The sequence below is a fragment of the Bos indicus x Bos taurus genome, chromosome 2, assembly GCF_003369695.1.
Source record: "Bos indicus x Bos taurus breed Angus x Brahman F1 hybrid chromosome 2, Bos_hybrid_MaternalHap_v2.0, whole genome shotgun sequence".
Lineage (NCBI taxonomy): Eukaryota > Metazoa > Chordata > Mammalia > Artiodactyla > Bovidae > Bos > Bos indicus x Bos taurus.
Genome location: NC_040077.1, coordinates 71,324,652 through 71,343,031, shown reverse-complemented (window position 1 = coordinate 71,343,031; position 18,380 = coordinate 71,324,652). Strand labels below are relative to the sequence as shown.

At 42.7% G+C, this 18,380-nt stretch overlaps 1 protein-coding gene across 4 annotated transcripts in view; it reads right to left on the bottom strand.

Moving 5' to 3' along the window:
- CFAP221 (cilia and flagella associated protein 221) overlaps nucleotides 1-18,380 on the bottom strand; it is a 133,843-nt gene that overhangs the window by 53,242 nt on the left and 62,221 nt on the right. For all 4 annotated transcript variants that reach the window (XM_027562442.1, XM_027562432.1, XM_027562421.1 and 1 more), the window contains 5 exons: nucleotides 18,235-18,346; nucleotides 17,645-17,753; nucleotides 13,890-13,977; nucleotides 8,704-8,793; nucleotides 5,649-5,747 (listed from right to left, as the gene is read on the bottom strand). In XM_027562442.1, coding sequence (XP_027418243.1) covers nucleotides 5,649-5,747; nucleotides 8,704-8,793; nucleotides 13,890-13,977; nucleotides 17,645-17,753; nucleotides 18,235-18,346 — 498 coding nt within the window. The remainder of the gene's footprint in view (nucleotides 1-5,648; nucleotides 5,748-8,703; nucleotides 8,794-13,889; nucleotides 13,978-17,644; nucleotides 17,754-18,234; nucleotides 18,347-18,380) is intronic.

The window sequence follows — 18,380 nt, the reverse complement described above, 5'->3', positions numbered from 1 at the left end:
AAAGATCCTGACTCGGAAACAAAGGAAACAAGCTTAAAGGACAGAGAGAAACCCAGGATGGCCTTGTCATTGTGATAGGAGTTACGCATTTTATTCCAGTTGCAATGGGGGCTTTCAGAGGGTTTCCCTGGGGAGAGGTCCAATCTTGTCCAGGCTTAGGGAGGCCTGGACTGAGGTGGTCCAGGTGAGAGATGACGGGGTGTGGCTGAGCCGAGGAGATGGCTGAGCCAAGGAGATGGCAGAGCCATGAGGCTGGGGACAGGTTTGCATATCTAAGTGACAATACCTTCTGGGAAGTGTGCAGAAAAGACAGAAATGCCACTCAAAGCCAGACACACACTGCTGAGCCAGGCGGGCTGGTCCAGAGCAAGTGGCTGGGTTGGCAGTGGGAGTCCTGCTAGCAAGTAGTGTCTTGTGGCCACCTCTGTCCTCCATGGGCACAGAGCCACCTAGACAAAGCCCTAGCAGGGACACCGGTTACAGGGCCTGGGAGGTCGGGGAGCAGGTCACTGACGCAGTGAGCTCTGCTCTATCCACCAGGACTAGTTTCAGCCCAGGCTGCAAGCGCTGCCTGGAAGATACCCACAGTGTAAACATCTTCTACGTGTTGACTCACTTAACTTTTCTGACAGCCCTGAGACAGCTCTCACTGGTGTCCTCAGTGACAGATGAGGAGACAGAGGACACAGATCATGGAACTTTACCAAGACTGAAAAGCTCATGAGAAGTAGCACCAAGCTGGGAATGGAAACTGGTGCAGCCACTGTGGAGAACAGTATGGAAATCCTCAAAAAACTATAAATAGAGGTATCATATGATCCAGCAATCCCACTCCTGGGCAGATATCTGGAGAAAACTCTAATTTGAAAAGACACATGCATCCCTATGTTCACAGCAGCACTATTTACAAGAGCTGAAAAGAAATAACCTAAAAGTCCTCAGAAAGATTAATGGGTAAAGAAGATGTGGTACACATATACAATGGAATACTACTCAGCCACAAAAAAGAGTAAAATAATGTCATTTGCAGCAATACAGATGGATTTAGAGATTATCATATTAAGTGAAGTAAGTCAGACACAGAAAGACAAATATCATATGATACCACTTATATGTAGAATCTGAATTGTGACACAAATGAACTTATCTACGAAACAGAAACAGACTCAGACACAGAGAACAGACTGGTAGTTGCCAAGGGGGAGGGGGTTGGGGGAGGGGTGATTGGGAGTTTGGGATTAGCAGATGCAAACTATTGTATACAGAATGGATACACAACAAGGTCCTACTGTATAGTATAGGGAACTATATTCAACAGTCTGTGAAAAACCACATGGAAAAGAATATGAGCAAGAATACATATGTATGTGTAACTGAATCACTTTCCTGTACAGCAGAAATCAACATGACATTGTAAATCAATTGTACTTGGACTCCCCAGTGGTGCAGTAGATAAGAATCTACCTGTCAGTGCAGGAGAGATGGGTTTGATCCCTGCTTCAGAAATATTCCACATGCCATGGAGCACCTAAGCCCGTGCACCACAATTACTGAGCCTGTGCTAGAGACCCCACGAGCCACAACTACTGAGCCCCTGTGCTGCAACTGCGAAGCCTGAATACCTGAGAGCCTCTACACTGCAACTACTGAATCCCAGATCTAGAGCCTGTGTTCGACAACAAAAGAAGCCAGCACAATGAGAAGCTCGTGTACTCCAAAAAAGAGTAGCCCCTGCTCACTGCAACTAGAGAAAACCCTCACAAAGCAACAAAGACCCAGCCCAGCCAAAAATAAATTTCAAAAATTAATAATAAATAAATAAGTAAAGTTTGCAAAATTAAAAATTAAAAAAGCTATACTGGAGTAAAGGTGGCACTAGTGGTAAAGAAATCACCTGTCAATGCAGGAGATGTAAGGGAGGTGGGTTCGATCCCTGGGTCAGGAAGATCCCATGGAGGAGGGCATGGCAACCCACTCCAGTATTCTTGCCTGGAGAATCCCACGGACAGAGGAGCCTGGTGGGCTACAGTCCATAGAGTTGAAAAGAATCAGACAAGACTGAAGCAACTAGGCATGCATGCAGAAAAAGAAGTAGCACCAGCAACGGAGGGCAAGCACCCCAGGCCAGAGCCCAAGTCTTAACCACTGCTTCCCTCCTGGAGGGGGATTCTGCTCCCCAGGCAGCCACACCCCAGAGGTCGACAGGCAGCATAAGATGCAAGAGGGCCCCCCAAGATGGCTAAGTGCTGAGGCTTACAGGACAGTTTGTTGGAGGAGGGGTAGGCTGAGCTGCCTGAAGGCCAGCTGTGAACAGAGGGAGGTGAGATGGACTGGCATTCTGAGTGAACAGTGAGGAGGAAGTAGATAAGGAGCTGATGTTTAGGAAGCAGATGAGGTCTAGGATCACACAGAGGATGGGGCAGCTGGGGAGGGGAGTAGATAGCCAGACCAGGGGTCACTCACACCCTTTACTGACCTTAGAGACCAACAGATCTTCATTTGTTCCTGATCACGGGAAATGTGCTGGCTGGAGACGAATGTAAGGGTGAAGAAGCCAGGTGGTGAGAGGACACACCTTGAAAGCAGAGCTGCAGCCTGGATGTCAGAGTCCATATCCCACAAGAACACCCCATGATGCTCTCTAGGAATAACTAACCAGCATCCTATGGTTCTAGAGTTTCCATATGGCCCATTAATGCAACTCCTAGATGGACACACCGCAGGAACTGAAGATAAGTCCACAAACTTGTACATAAATGTTTGTGACATCCTATTCCCATCACAATAGCCAAAAACAGGTACAGCTGCAATGTTTCAACCAGTAACTAGAAAAAAAGAGTGTGGTATTTCCATATGACTGAACACAATTCATCCTGAAAAAGGAATGAGGTACTGAAACCTGCTGTACCACGGATGAACCTTGAAAAGATGTTGAAACCTGCTGTACCACGGATGAACCTTGAAAAGATGTTAAGTGAGAGAAGCTAGTTACAAAAGTTTGTGTACTATATGATTTTACACATATGAAATGTCCAGAATATGAAAATCCACATAGACAGAAAGTGGACAGTGACTGGAGGGCTAGAGTGACTATTGAGGGGAACAGGGTTTCTTTAGCCAGTGATAAAAATGTCCTAAAATTGGACCTAAATCAAATCCCTTACGATTAACAGTAGAAGTGACAAATAGATTCAAGGGATTAGATCTGATAGAGTGCCTGAAGAACTATGGACAGAGGTTCGTGACATTGTATAGGAAGCAGTGATCAAGACCATCCCTGAGAAAAAGAAATGCAAAAAGGCAAAATGGTTGTCTGAGGAGGCCTTACAAATAGCTATGAAAAGAAGAGAAGAGAAAGGCAAAGGAGAAAAGGAAAGATATACACATTTGAATGCAGAGTTCCAAAGAATAGCAAGGAGAGATAATAAAGCCTTCCTCAGTGATCGATGCAAAGACATAGAGGAAAATAATAGGATGGAAAAGACTAGAGATCTCAAGAAAATTAGAGATACCAAGGGAACTTTTCATGCAAAGATGGGCACAAAAAAAGGAAAGAAACGGTATGGACCTAATAGAAGCAGAAGATAATAAGAAGACGTGGCAAGAATACACGAAAGAACTATACAAAAAAGATCTTCATGACCCAGATAATCAAGATGGTATGATCACTTACCTAGACCCAGACATCCTGGAATGTGAAGTCAAGTGGGCCTTAGGAAACATCACTAGGAACAAAGCTAGTGGAGGTGATGGAATGCCAGTTGAGCTATTTCAAATCCTAAAAAATAATGCTATGAAAGTGCTGCACTCAATCTTCCAGCAAATTTGGAAAACTCAGCAGTGGCTACAGGACTGGAAAAGGTCCATTTTCATTCCAATCCCAAAGAAAGGCCATGTCAAAAAATGCTCAAACTACCGCACAATTGCACTCATCTCACATGCTAGCAAAGTAATGCTCAAAATTCTCCAAGCCAGGCTTCAACAGTATAAGAACCGTGAACTTCCAGATGTTCAAGCTGGTTATAGAAAAGGCAGAGAACCAGAGATCAAACTGCCAACATCTGCTGGATCATCCAAAAAGCAAGAGAGTTCCAGAAAAACACCTACTTCTGCTTTATTGACTATGCCAAAGCCTTTGACTGTGTGGATCACAACAAACTGTGGAAAATTCTTAAAGAGATGGGAACACCAGACCATCTTACCTGCCTCCTGAGAAATCTGTATGCAGGTTAAGAAGCAGCAGTTAGAACTGGACATGGAACAACAGACTGGTTTCAAATCAGGAAAGGAGATACATCAATATACATCAAGGCTGTATATTGTCACCCAGGTTATTTAACTTATATGCAGAGTACATCATGAGAAATGCTGGACAGGATGAATCACAAGCTGGAATCAAGATTGCCAGGAGAAATATCAATAGCTTCAGATATGCAGATGACACCACCTTTATGGCAGAAAGCAAAGAAGAACTAAAGAGCCTCTTGAAAGTGAAAGAAGACAGTGAAAAAGTTGGCTTAAAACTTGACATTCAAAAAAAAAACAAAACTTGACATTCAGAAAACTAAGATCATGGCATCCAGCCCATCCCTTAATGGCAAATAGATGGAGAAACAATGGAAACAGTGACAGACTTTATTTTTGGGGGCTCCAAAATCACTGTCGATGGTGACTGCAGCCATGAAATTAAAAGACACTTGCTCCTTGGAAGAAAAGTTATGACCAACCTAGACAGCATATTACAAAGCAGAGGCATTAATTTGCCAACAAAGGTCCATCTAGTCAAAGCTATGGTTTTTCCAGTAGTCATGTATGGCTGTGAGAGTTGGACTATAAAGAAAGCTGAAGGCCAAAGAACTGATGCTTTTGAACTGTGGTGTTGGAGAAGACTCTTGAGAGTCCCTTGGACAGCTAGGAGATCCAACCAGTTCATCCTAAAGGAAATTAGTCCTGATTATTCATTGAAAGGACTGATGCTGAAGCTGAAACTCCAATACTTTGGCCACCTGATGTGAAGAACTGACTTAGAAAAGACCCTGATGCTAGGAAAGATTGAAGGCAGGAGGAGAAGGGGATGGCAGAGGATGAGATGGTTGGATGGCATCACCAACTCAATGGACATGAGTTTGAGTAAACTCCGGGAGTTGGTGATGGACAGTGAAGCCTGCTGTGCTGCAGTCCACAGGGTCGCAAAGAGTCGGACATGACTGAGTGACTGAACTGAACTAAACTGAAAATTGGATAGTGGTGAGGGCTACACCACTCTGTGTGCTAAGTCACTTCAGCTGTGTTCAACTGTTTATGATCCTATGGACTAGATCCCACCAGGCTCTTCTGTCCATTGGATTTCCCAGGCAAGAATACCAGCATGGATTGCCATTTCCTTCTCCAAGGGACCTTCCTGATCCAGGGATCGAATCTGCATCTCCTGTGGCTCCTGCATTGCAGGCAGATTCTTTATCACTGAACCACTAGGGAAGGTCTCTGTACCACTCTGCACTATACAAAAAACTAGAGAATTGTATACTGTATAGGAGTGAATTTTATGGCATGTGAATTGCATCTCAATAAAGTTGTTATAAAAAAACTCATTGCTCAATTTCCCATTGTTAAACACAGGAAAACTTAAACGTGGTGCTGAGACTTACCTTGCGAGCCGCTTGTTGAAACCGTCTCTGTGCTCGGAATCTGTTGACCCAAGTATTATTAATGAGTGGATCAAAATTAGGATGAAATTCTTGGATTTTCTGTGAACACAAAATATCAGTCCATCTTAGATTTAAATTTTAACTCCATGCATAATTATTTAATAAAAATGTTTCAGAGTTTGATCTCAAATCAAGTTATTTGTTCTTCCATTTAATGAGCATTTATTAAGCACTTTGGTGCACACAGCATTATAGGAACTACTTCTTGGGTTAGGAACCAAAAGCAAGACAAGATTTAGGTTTTAAGAAATGTAGTCTAGTCTCATTTTTCTAGTGACTCAATGTCACATATATATAATGCAGATCTGTTTCTGGCTTTCTCTTTGGTTTCATCCGTATGCCAGCACCACACTGCCTTAATGATCTGACTTTTTCATAGACTTTGTCTCCTTCAGAGGCAGTCCTCTCCCCCAGTTTAGTCATTTTAAGTTAAAAAAATTCTCAAGCCTTTTCTCTTTCCTATGTGTACATGAGTGCTCAGTCACTCAGTCGTGTCCAACTCTGCAACCCTATGGACTGTAGCCCACTAGGCTCCTCTGTCCATGGGATTTTCCAGGCAAGAATACTTGAATGGGTTGACATTTTTCTCCAGGGGATCTTCCTGACCTGGGGATCAAACCCAAATCTCCTGCGTCTTCTGCACTGCAGGCGATTCTTTACCGCTGAGCCACCAGGTGAGCTGGTGGCTTACAAGTATACACACACACGTATCTACATGATAATACTCATGTTCATGTTGTGTATATATACATATATATGTACTTAAAGAGTTTATAAAATTCCATGAGAAAGTCTATTGAGATATTAACTGGATTGCATTAAATCTATAGATCAATTTAGAAAGAGGTGACATCTTTGCAATGTTTATCCTTTTCCATGAAATGTCTGTAAAAATCTTTCAACTTATTTAGATCTTTGTTGCTGTTCTAGTGTAAAGCTTTGTAATTGTTAGATTTGCTTCTAGGTACTTGCTTGCTATTGTAAATTACATGTTTATTAAATTATATGTTAACATTTTCTTTCTTGTATGTGAAAATACATACATATTGTACAATGATTTTATATACAATTGCCAAGCTCTCTCACAAATTCAGTAAGACGAATTATTCTGGCAATAGATTCTTTTAGATTTTTTATAATCATAGTCAATTATATCATATGAAATCAAAGATCTTTCTCTCCAATATTTATAACTTTTATTATATCTTTTTCTTATCATGCTTACACTATATAGAATCTCTAACACAATACTGAATAAAAGAGCTTATGCTTCCTTGTACATATAATACTTCTAACTTTCACCAATTGGAAAGACTTTTACTGCAATTTTTTTTAAAAAAGCAATTTATCAGTTTACAAAAGTTTCTGTTTTCCTCATTTGGTGAGTTTTCTTTTTGGAAAATTGTGAATATTACATCAAAAAAGAGAGAGAGAAAGAAAGAAATGTATAGTCTAGATAGGCAAGATCGAACAAACACATGTGGCCCTGGGAAAGAATGAAGTCACATGGAAATCAGTCCCTTGTGATGGGGGATGGGGTGCCTTGGAATGGGGGGGCCAGACTGTGTGGTCCTCACTAGAGCCGCACACCATGTGCACATGTGCATAAACACCAGTAACTGGCTGGGAAGGAAAGGGTGCCTGGGGTGTCGAGAGGCCACGAGAGCCTCTGGCGCTGCAGGTTCTTGAACAGAGAAACAATGTGAAGACAGAGTCATTGGAAATGGATCAGCCCCACATTGGCCCGGGCAGTGGGCCACAGAAGAGAAGGCGGATCTGCTGAACAAGCCGAGGCTGAGGTGCGTCGGGGTGTGACGGTGGACCTGGGGGTGGCCTCATGGAAGAGTGACTGGCAAGACTTTGGGGCCAGAGGACATGTGGGGGAGAAGGAAAAAGGTGAAAATAGTTCAGATTTGACAGATCCAGAAGAGCAAAGTGAGAATGATGGAGGTGGGAGATGGAGAAGAATCTTTCCATTGTTAAAATTAAAAATTGGGATAGACAACAGGTCCCACTGTATAGCACAGGGAACTATATTCAATATCCTCTGATAAAACATAATGGAAAAAGAATATATATATATATATATACACACACACACACACACACACACATATACATACATAACTGAATCACTGTGCTGTACAGCAGAAACTAACACAATCAATTAGAAATCAATTATAAATTGATTTATAAAACCAATTATACTTTTAAATCAATTATACTTCAATAAAATAAAACTTAAAGAATAAACAAAAATTACAAATTGAGGTTTTTAACCAGAAACTGTCACACGACAGAAGAAACTCTGGCGGGGGCTGCTGTCCCCACTTCGCAGTTGAGGACACTGCGGCACCAAGGCTGAAAGAGCTCCTCCCGGATCCCATATCCGTGGTGGAGCTGGAGCCAGTGCTCTGGCGTCTGACTTCCTGTCTTGTTTGACAAGGGGAGCGAGGGGGCAAGGAACCCACCCAGGGACCCACCCTGAGGATCAGCATGCAGACAGGGGCGTGGACAGCAAAGTGAAGTCACTCAGGCGTGTCCTACTCTTTGCGACCCCATGAACTGTAGCCTACCAGGCTCCTCCATTCATGAGATTTTCCAGGCAAGAGTACTGGAGTGGGTTGCCATTTCCTTCTCTAGGGCATCTTCCCAACCCAGGGATGGAACCTGGGCCTCCAGGGTTGCTGGCAGACACTTTACCATCTGAGCCACCAGGGAAGCCCTTGGACAGCAAAGGGGAAAAAAAAACGGAGACCAAGAGGAGAAAGCAGAGTGTGGGAAGGAGGTGCCTGTATAGGGTGCCGATAATCTCAAATTGATGCCTGACTTGTGGACATGTTGGAAAAAAAACACTCTGTGAAAAGGTAAGCAAGTTAAAAATTATTAAAAATCTCTTGGTAAGAGGATTTCTAGAAAATTGCTTATATGCTTAAAAAATAAGCATATAAAGAGCTGCTGACAATTAGAATCCAAATAAAGAAAAGTTACTCACTTCTTTCAAGTCATGTAAAATCCGTTTGGGGTGAACTTCTGTCTTGCGTCGCTGGAATTCCTCATACAAAATAGGATCTCCTCTATCTAGCTGGGGTTTTAAATCATTGAAAATATTAAAATTGAATACGGATGCACACAGCTACAACTGTTATTTCTCTTTAAAACGGGTAGAAACACATTAAGCAATTGGTCTAATCCATCCATGATGTTCCCTCTGGGAGTGGTGGTTAAAATGATCATTGCAAGTACGCCTACTGTTTAAATATGGAAAGTTTTATTAGAAGCACAAACCCAACACCTTCTTATTAAAATTAGAGTGTGTGTGTGTGTGTGTGCATGCACGCGCACACTCGGTCGTGTCTGACTCTTTGAGACCCCATGGGCTGTAGCCCGCCAGGCTCCTCTCTCCATGGAATTTTCCAGGCAAGAATACTGGAGTGAGTTGCTGTTTCCTCCTCCAGGGGATCTTTACGATAGTCTCTGGAAATTATTTGAAGCATTTAAAATTCACAGAGAGGATTCTAGGAAACTGTGTCACCATGGGGGTGTAGAGATTTCATTTAAAAGAAATTTAACGTCCCAGTAAAGTTTTAAGCTCCTTAGAGCTAATTAACCAAGTATCAGGTTTAACACAGGCATGTGATCTCTCCCCTTTTCCTGGCTGGTGGAGGTTGGGGGTCTGTCTCGTCCCTGGATTAAGAGACCCCCCCTTAATCCCCCTTCCCCCAGATCACCCCCCTTCCCCTATTACTTGTGTCCTCCTGGCCCCTGAGTAATCTCCCTTGTTCCAAACTGGGCACTTCCAGGTTGTTCCCAGGAAGGCTGGCTTGGCTTGGTCAGTGTCTGTACATACCTGCCTCCACAGTAAAAAGGACCATACACACTGCAAAAATGTGTTAGCTTTTGCTTCTCTGTGGGTTTTATTATTTGTTAATTAACTTCTAAAATTAGCTTGGTTCTCAGCTACACTGTCCACAGTCATTTTTAAGACTAAACTGATTGGCATACACACACTACTATATTTAAAATGGATAGCCAACATGGACCTACTGTATAGATCAGGGAATTCTGCTCAATATTCTATAATAGCTTAAATGGGAAAAGTATTTGATAAAAATAGATATACATATATGTATAACTGAATGCAGATGATACCACTCTAATAGCAGAAAGTGAAGAGGAACTAAAGAGCCTTTTGATGAAGGTGAAAGAGGAGAGTGAAAAAGCTGGCTTAAAACTCAACACTGAAAAAATGAAAATCATGGCATCTGGTCCCATCACTTCATGGCAAATAGAAGAGGAAAAAGTGGAAACAGTGACAGACTTTATTTTCTTGGGCTCCAAAATCACTGTGGATGGTGACTGCAGTCATGAAATTAAAAGATGCTTGCTCCTTGGAAGAAAAGCTATTATAAACCTAGACAGCATATTAAAAACCAGAGACATTATTTTGCTGACAAAGGTCCATACAGTCAAAGCTATGGTTTTTCCAGAAGTCATGTACAAATGTGAGAGTTGGACCATTAAGAAGGCTGAGCACTAAAGAATTGATGCTTTTGAACTGTGGTGCCGGAGAAGACTCTTAAGAGTACTTTAAGACTTCAAGGAGACCAAACCAGTCAATCGTAAAGGAAATCAACCCTGAATATTCATTGGAAAGACTGCTGCTGAAGCTCAAATACTTTGGACACCTGATGTGAAGAGCTGACTCACTGGAAAAGATTCTGATGCTGGGAAAGACTGAGGGCAGGAGGAGAAGGCGGCAGCAGAGGACATGATGATTGGATGGCATCACTGATTCAATGGACATGAATTTGAGCAAACTCTAGGAGCTAGCGAAGGACAAGGGAGTCCGGCATGCTGCAGTCTATGGAGTCCGAAAGAGTTGGACACAACTTAGTGGCTGAACAATAACTTAGCAACTGAACAACAATGATAACTGAATCTCTGTGTCACACACCTGAAACTAACACATTGTTAATCAACTATGTTGTTGTTTAGTCAATAAGTTATGTTTGACTCTTTTGCAACCCCAATGGACTACAGCCTGCCAAGCTCTTCTGTCCATGGAATTTCCCAGGCAAGAATACTGGAGTGGGTTGCCATTTCCTTTTCCAGAGGATTTTCCTGACCCAAGGAGGGAAACTGCATCTCCTGAATTGGCAGGGAGATTCTTTACCACTGAGCCACCAGAGAAGCACTATTCCAATGTAAAATAAAAATTAAAAATTAATAAATAAAGATTGAACTTCAAGAAATCTATTCCAACCATCACATTAACACCTTATTTGGAAATAAGAGGACCTACTGTATGGCACAGGGAGCTACACTGTATTTTGAGCTATAGAGTATTTTGTCATAACGTATAAGGGAAAAGATCTCAAAAAGAATATATATACATATATGTGTGTGTGTGTATAACTGAATCACTGTACTGTATACTTGAAACTAATATGAGCCTTACAAATAGCTGAGAAAAGAAGAGAAGTGAAGGCAAAGGAGAAAAGGAAAGATATATCCATCTGAATGCAGCGTTCCAAAGAATAGTAAGGAGAGATAAGAAAGCTTTCTGAAGTGAACAATGCAAAGAAATAGAGGAAAACAACAGAATAAGAAAGACGAGATCTCTTTAAGAAAATTAGAGATACCAAGGGAATACTTCATGCTAGGATGGGCACAATAAAGGACAGAAACATATGGACCTAACCAAAGCAAAAGATATTAAGAAGAGGTGGCAAGAATACACAGAAGAACTGTACAAAAAAGGTCTTAATGACCTGGATAACCAGGATGGTGTGGTCACTCATCTAGAAGCAGATATCCTGAAACTTGGAGTAAGAAGTCAAGTGGGCCTTAGGAACCATTACTACAGACAAAGCTAGTGAAGGTGATGGAATTTCAGCTGAGCTATTTCAAATCCTAAAAGATGATGCTGTTAAAGTGCTGTACTCAATATACCAGCAAATTTGGAAAACTCAGCAGTGGCCACAGGACTAAGGCCACTCAGTGTTGATTCTCAATCCAATCCCAAAGAAGGGAAATGCCAAAGAATGTTCAAACTAGTGCACAACTGCACTCATTTCACATGCTAGTGAGGCTTCAACAATATGGGAACCGAAAACGTCCAGATGTACAAGCTGGATTTAGAAAAGGCAGAAGAGCCAGAGATCAAATTGCCACCATCCACTGGATCACAGAAAAAGCAAGAGAATTCCAGAAAAACATCTACTTCTGCTTCATTGACTATGCTAAAGCCTTTGACTGTGTGGATCACAAAACTGAAAAATTCTTAAAAAGATGGGAATACCAGAACACCTTAGCTGCCTCTTGAGAAACCTCTATGCAGGTCAAGAAGCAACAGTTAGAACCAGACGTGAAACAAGGGACTGGTTCAAAATTGGGAAGGCAGTACGTCAAGGTTGTATATTGTCACCCTGTTTATTTAACTTATATGCAGAGTACATCATGCGAAATGCCAGGCTGGATGAAGCACAAGCTGGAATTAAGACTGCAGGTAGAAATATCAATAATCTCAAATATGCAGATAACACTACCCTAATGCAAGAAAGCAAAGAGGAGCCTTTTGATGAAGCTGAAAGAGGAGAGTGAGAAAGCTGGCTTAGAACTCAACATTCAGAAAACAAAGATCATGGCATCCAGTCCTATCACTTCATGGCAAATAGATGGGGAAAAAATGGAAACAGTGACAGACTTTATTTTCTTGGGTTCCAAAATCACTGTGGACAATGAAATTAAAAGATGCTTGCTCCTTGGAAGGAAAGCTATACAAACCTAGACAGTGTATTAAAAAGCAGAATCATCACTTGGCCAAAAAGGTTTGTATACTCAAAGGTATAGTTTTTCCAGTAGTCATGTACAAACGTGAGAGTTGGCCCATAAAGGCTGAGTGCTTAAGAATGAATGTTTTTGAACTGTGGGGTTGGAGAATACTCTTGACAGTCCCTTGGACAGCAAGGAGATAAAGCCAGTTAATCTTAAAGGAAATCAATCCTGCATACTCCACTGGAGTATGCATATCCCACTGGAAGGACTAATGCTGAAGCTGAAGCGCCAACACTTTGGCCACCAGATGTGAAGAGCTGACTCATTAGAAAAGACCCTGATGCTGGGAAAGACTGAAGGCAGGAGGAGAAGGGGTGACAGAGAATGAGACGGTTGGATGGCATCACCAATTCAATGGACATCAGCTTGAGCAAACTCTGGGAGACAGTGAAGGATAGGGAAGCCTGCTGGCATGCTGCAGTCCATGGGGTCACAAAGAATCAGACGTGACTGAGTGACTGAACCTCAACAAAATCAACTATACTTCAGTAAAATAAACAAAACAAAACAGAAATGAGAGACATCTATGGTTGTCAGCATTTGAACTCATATAAGTTCAGCTCTTATATGAACACAGCTGATCTCAAACACATGTGGAGTTTGAGACTGTGGATCTCAGGTTCAAAACACAGATTTTGTAGGGAGAGACCTAACTCTGCTCCACCACAAGTCAAATAAAATAGGCAATTTTAAAAAGGGATTGGCAAAGGTGTTGTTAGAAGAAAGAGAGAGACTCCTTGTATCTTTATTCAGACTCTACTTATTTATAATGAACATCTCAGAAGTGAACATTACTGACCATCTCCCTTGAGCAAGAAGTCGCCACCCTTGAGTGTCTGTGCCATTGGGCTCTCATGCCCACTCAATCTGAATCCTCCATCCCTCTTGCTTTGCTCAGCTTCCTGCTGTTGGCCTGGGCCTCCAGCTTTAGTTTGGACCTGGCTCTGGTGTGGCTCCTGGCTGCTGTCTCTGTGTCTCTTATCTCCATGCACTGTAGATCATGCCCAGCATTCCAGCCCAAATTGGAGCCATTCCCTGACTCTGAATTGGATGCCTGTTTCTTATTTACTACTTTTCAAAACCATACTGTGTCTCCTAGGAAGCTTTCTAGTTAGATGAGTCCTCTCTCGCTGTCCCTTGAATCGCTACACTACTTAGAGGATGTTTCCAGTGACAGGTATGGCCAGCCTCAATTCACTGCTAACGGTGGGCATGTTATCAGCCTCCCCTTCCAACTTAACTGTAAGATTTTTTTTTTCCTTCGGCTGTGACATCTTGCATATAGCAGGAATTAAAAATATTTGGTGAAATAAATGATATCAGATTAGCAGTGATTCTGACCTTGTATTTGTTGTTTACTCTTTGCCGCTCCTCATAAATGTCTTTTTTAAATTTAAAGGACATATGATCCTTACCGAGGTGCACCTGCCTGGGGAGAAAAAAAACCAAAAACAATTTCCAGAACCCATCAGAATACCACAATCGATTTCAGGATGGAGGGTCTCAGCTGAACTGCAGAGCTGATGCAGGAGAGCACACCAAAGAAGAGAGAAGTTGCAGATGCCAGCAACACAAGTAGAGTGAACAACATGCTCCCCACAGGGAAGCTTGTCTTCCAGTGACACATGCTAAAATATTTATGAATAAAGAGACCTGGACACTCAATCTTATTCATCATTCAGTTCAGTTCAGTTGCTCAGTCGTGTCCAACTCTTTGCTACTCCATGAATCGCAGCACGCCAGGCCTCCCTGTCTGTCACCAACTCCCGGAGCCTACCCAAACTCATGTCCATCGAGTTGGTGATGCTATCCAGCCATCTCATCCTCTGTTGTCCCCTTCCTCTCCTGCCCCCAATCCTTCCCAGTATCAGGGTATTTTCCAATGAGTCAACTCTTCGCATGAGGTGGCCAAAGTATTGGAGTTTCAGCTTCAGCATCAGTCCTTCCAATGGAGGGGACCAGACCACCCAGGACTGGTCTCCTTTAGGATGGACTGGTTGGATCTCCTTGCAGTCCAAGAGACTCTCAAGAGTCTTCTCCAACACCACACTTCAAAAGCATCAATTCTTCAGCGCTCAGCTTTCTTCACAGTCCAACTCTCACATCCACACATGATCACTGGAAAATCCAGAGCCTTGACTAGATGGACCTTTGTTGGTAAAGTAGTGTCTCTGCTTTTTAATATGCTATCTAGGTTGGTCATAACTTTCCTCCTAAGGAGTAAGGGTCAAAATGCAAATCAGAGCCACAGTGATGGACTACATCATACCTACTTGGATGGCTACGATCGTTGACAAAGATGATGATAGCAATCATAACAAAGGAAAATAACAAGAGTTGCCAAGGATGTGGAGAAACTGGAATGTAAAATGGTGTAGTCATGTAGAACACAGACTGGCTGTTCTCAAAAAGTTATAGGTGAATTATCTTGAGACCCAGTAATTCCTCTCCTATGTATACACCCAAGAGCACTGAAAAGGTAAGTTCACACAAAAACTTGTACACAAATGTTCACAGCAGCATTATTTCAAATAGCCCAAAACTGGAAACCTCCCAAATGTCCACCAACTGATGAATAAACACAGTGTAGAATGTTGATAAAACAAACCCTTATTCCCCATAAAAATAAATGAAGTACTGACAGATGCTGTGACATGGATGAAGTTTGAAAACATGTTTAGTGAACAAAGTGAAAGTGTTAGTGGCTCAGTCGTGTCCAACTCTTTGTGACCCTTTGGACTATAGCTTGCCAGGCTCCTCTGTCCATGCAATTCTCCAGGAAAGAATACTGGAGTGGGTAGCCATTCTTTCCTCCAGGGAATCTTTCCGACCGAGGTCTTGAATCTGGGTTTCCTGCATTACAGGCAGATTCTTTACTGTTTAAGCCACCAGGGAAGCCCAGTGAAGAAGCCAGTTACTAAAGGTCACATATTATATGACTACATTCATATGAAATGTCCAGAAGGGGCAATACCAGAGACAAACAGTGGTTGAGTGGTTGCCAGGGGTAGGGGAAACAGGAGGATGGGGGGATGACTGCTTCATGCTTACAGGATTCTTTTTGGCAGGGATGTAAAAGGTCTGGAACTAAGTACTGATGGTTGTACAACACTGTGAACATACTAAGAACTTCTGGGGTTGTACACATTAAAATGACGAAAATGGTTCATTTCATGTGATGTGAATTTCATCCCACTTTAAAAAAAACTCTGGGGGACTTCCCTCGTGTTACAGTGGATAGTAGTCCACTTGCCAATATGGGGACACGAGTTCAATCCCTGGTCTGGGAGGATTCCACATGCTGTGGAGCAACAAAGCTCGTGCGCCACAACTACTGAGCCAGCACTCTAGAGCCCATGAACCACAACTACTGAGCCCACGCACCTAGAGCCTGTGCTCTGCAGCAAGAGAAGCCACTGCGGTGAGAAGCCAGTGCATCACAACTAGAGAGTGGTCCCTGCTCCTCACAACTAGAGAAAGCCCGCATGTAGCAATGACCCCCCAAAAAAACTAATTAAAAAAGCAATTAATTAAAGAAAAACAACCTCTCATATGTAATGTACCTATTGTGGAGTCTGACACACATTCAGAGTATATAGTAGTGGAATTCCCTGGTGGTCCAGTGGTTAGGTCCTGGCACTTTCACTGCCAAGGGCCCAAGTTCAATCCCTGGTCAGGGGAATAAGCTCTCACAGGCTGAGTGCCAGAAAAAAAGGATATAGTAAAAGTTCTGGAGAACTGTTTTAAAGGAGACTAAAGAGATAAAAAAACTAAATACAAACCATATGATCTTTGATTGGACCTTGGGTTCCCCTTTTGAAAAACCGAAACATCCCTGGAATAGAAGCGCTCTGGGGACAACTGGGCAAACGTGCACACAGGCTGATGATTTAACGTGGTATCAATGTTAAACTCTTAGAAGTAGTTATGGTGACGCTGGAGAATGTCCTTGTTCTTAGGAGCTAAAGCCTTTAGAGGCGAGGCCTCATGGTTACCGGTACCTGCACTCACTTCCAAACGGCTCAGGGAGATGAAAGGAGTGTGTGTTGAGTGTGCATTTGCGCTTGTGTGCGAGGCACAGTGCTAACAACTGATGACCATACATCAGTGTGTGGGGGTCTCACTGGACGGTTTAAAATCTTTCAACAAAATGTTGGGAGAAAATATTAAGTGAATAATACATGATCAAAATTGAATTTAGGATATGATTGCAAGCCTGTTACAAAGCAGCACAGAAGGAAGGAAAAACACCAGGGTTAACAGTGGTCACTGCATTATAGTGATTCTTTTTCCTTTTCTACACTTAAAAAACGTTTTCAAGTTTTTTACAATGATAATGTGCCCTTTTATTTTTTTACAATAGGGAAAGAGTTTTTTCTCAAATGGTCCTGGGTAACCTGGCATACTCTCCATTCAACTGAGGCCAGACCCTGAGTACAGACTCACAGGGTTCTGTGAATTCATAAAAGGGGTTGTTTCTCATGAGAGGTGGCAGGGTGCGAACACCTGGGCTGGCCCCAGAGCACGCAGTGAGTTCTCTGGGCGGTGAGGAAGCAGGGCCGTGACAGGGTGGCCGCCTAACCAAACTTTCCAGTAGTCTCTTTTTGAACTCAGTTTTTGAGTTTCCACAGTTACTTCAGCTGAGTCTGTACATGTAGATATGTCTTGTGTGGTCTGGTAAAGACCTGCATCTGAATTTGAAAACCTTCTCTAGGACCCTCTCCCACCCCACCTGTACTGCCAGGCTCCCCAGATGGCCCCTGGAGCCCAGGGCACAGGGGGCTTGGGTGGGGTGAGAGAAAGTTGGGCAAGATTCAGGGTCCCCGAGTCACCCCAGGGAGGGGGTGTCCTGGCGTGAGGGGGGTGCATTTTGGTTCTGTGCTCGTCACACTTAGGAAAGAGCATGGTGTGGTCACATTGATTTACTCCTGATAGAAACTTCACTCTGAAACAAAGTCCATTAAAGGGGAGAAAATAATCAAATGTTTCAAAGGGCATAAAAAGTTATTACATTCATTCATTCATTGTGTCTCACGGATAAAAAGCCATTTACCAAAAACACCATCACTTGATGCAAATAATCGTGGGACACTTACCACTTCAGGTGATTTTCAATCTCTTCACAAGTGTCCTGTCTGACTTTCTGTTCAAAGAGCGCTTCTTTCATTTGTCTTGTTTTTGAAATCTCAGTGCCTTGGTCCAAAACTGAGGGCAGGAGCAAACAATGATTACACCAGTAATCAAATCAGAATCACTGGCCGGGAGAAAAACATTTCTAACGGCAAAATGTAACAGGGCTCTAACTGAGTTTTGTTGCTGCTGCTCATAAGCAGTAAATATGAGAAGCAATAACTCCTTTAGATTCTGCCCAGAGCTGATTTGGAGAAGGCGATGGCACCCCACTCCAGTACTCTTGCCTGGAAAATCCCATGGACAGAGGAGCCTGGTAGGCTGCAGTCCATGGGGTCGCTAAGAGCCGGATATGACTGAGCGACTTCACTTTCACTTTTCACTTTCATGCATTGGAGAAGGAAATGGCAACCCACTCCAGTGTTCTTGCCTGGAGAATGCCAGGGACGGGGAGCCTGTTGGGCTGCTGTCTATGGGGTCGCACAGAGTCAGACACGACTGAAGCGACTTAGCAGCAGTAGCAGCAGAGCTGATTTATGGTGGATTCATTGCTTACCTTCTCTCAATTCTTTAATCTTTAATTTTCCTGGTTCTTGGTTTAAAACAGTTGCCACAGCAAATGGATTCAATAAATCTACTGGAAATCTCAAGTTGTGATATTCGATTTCCTGAGATCAAATCAGGAGAGAAAAGTCACTATTT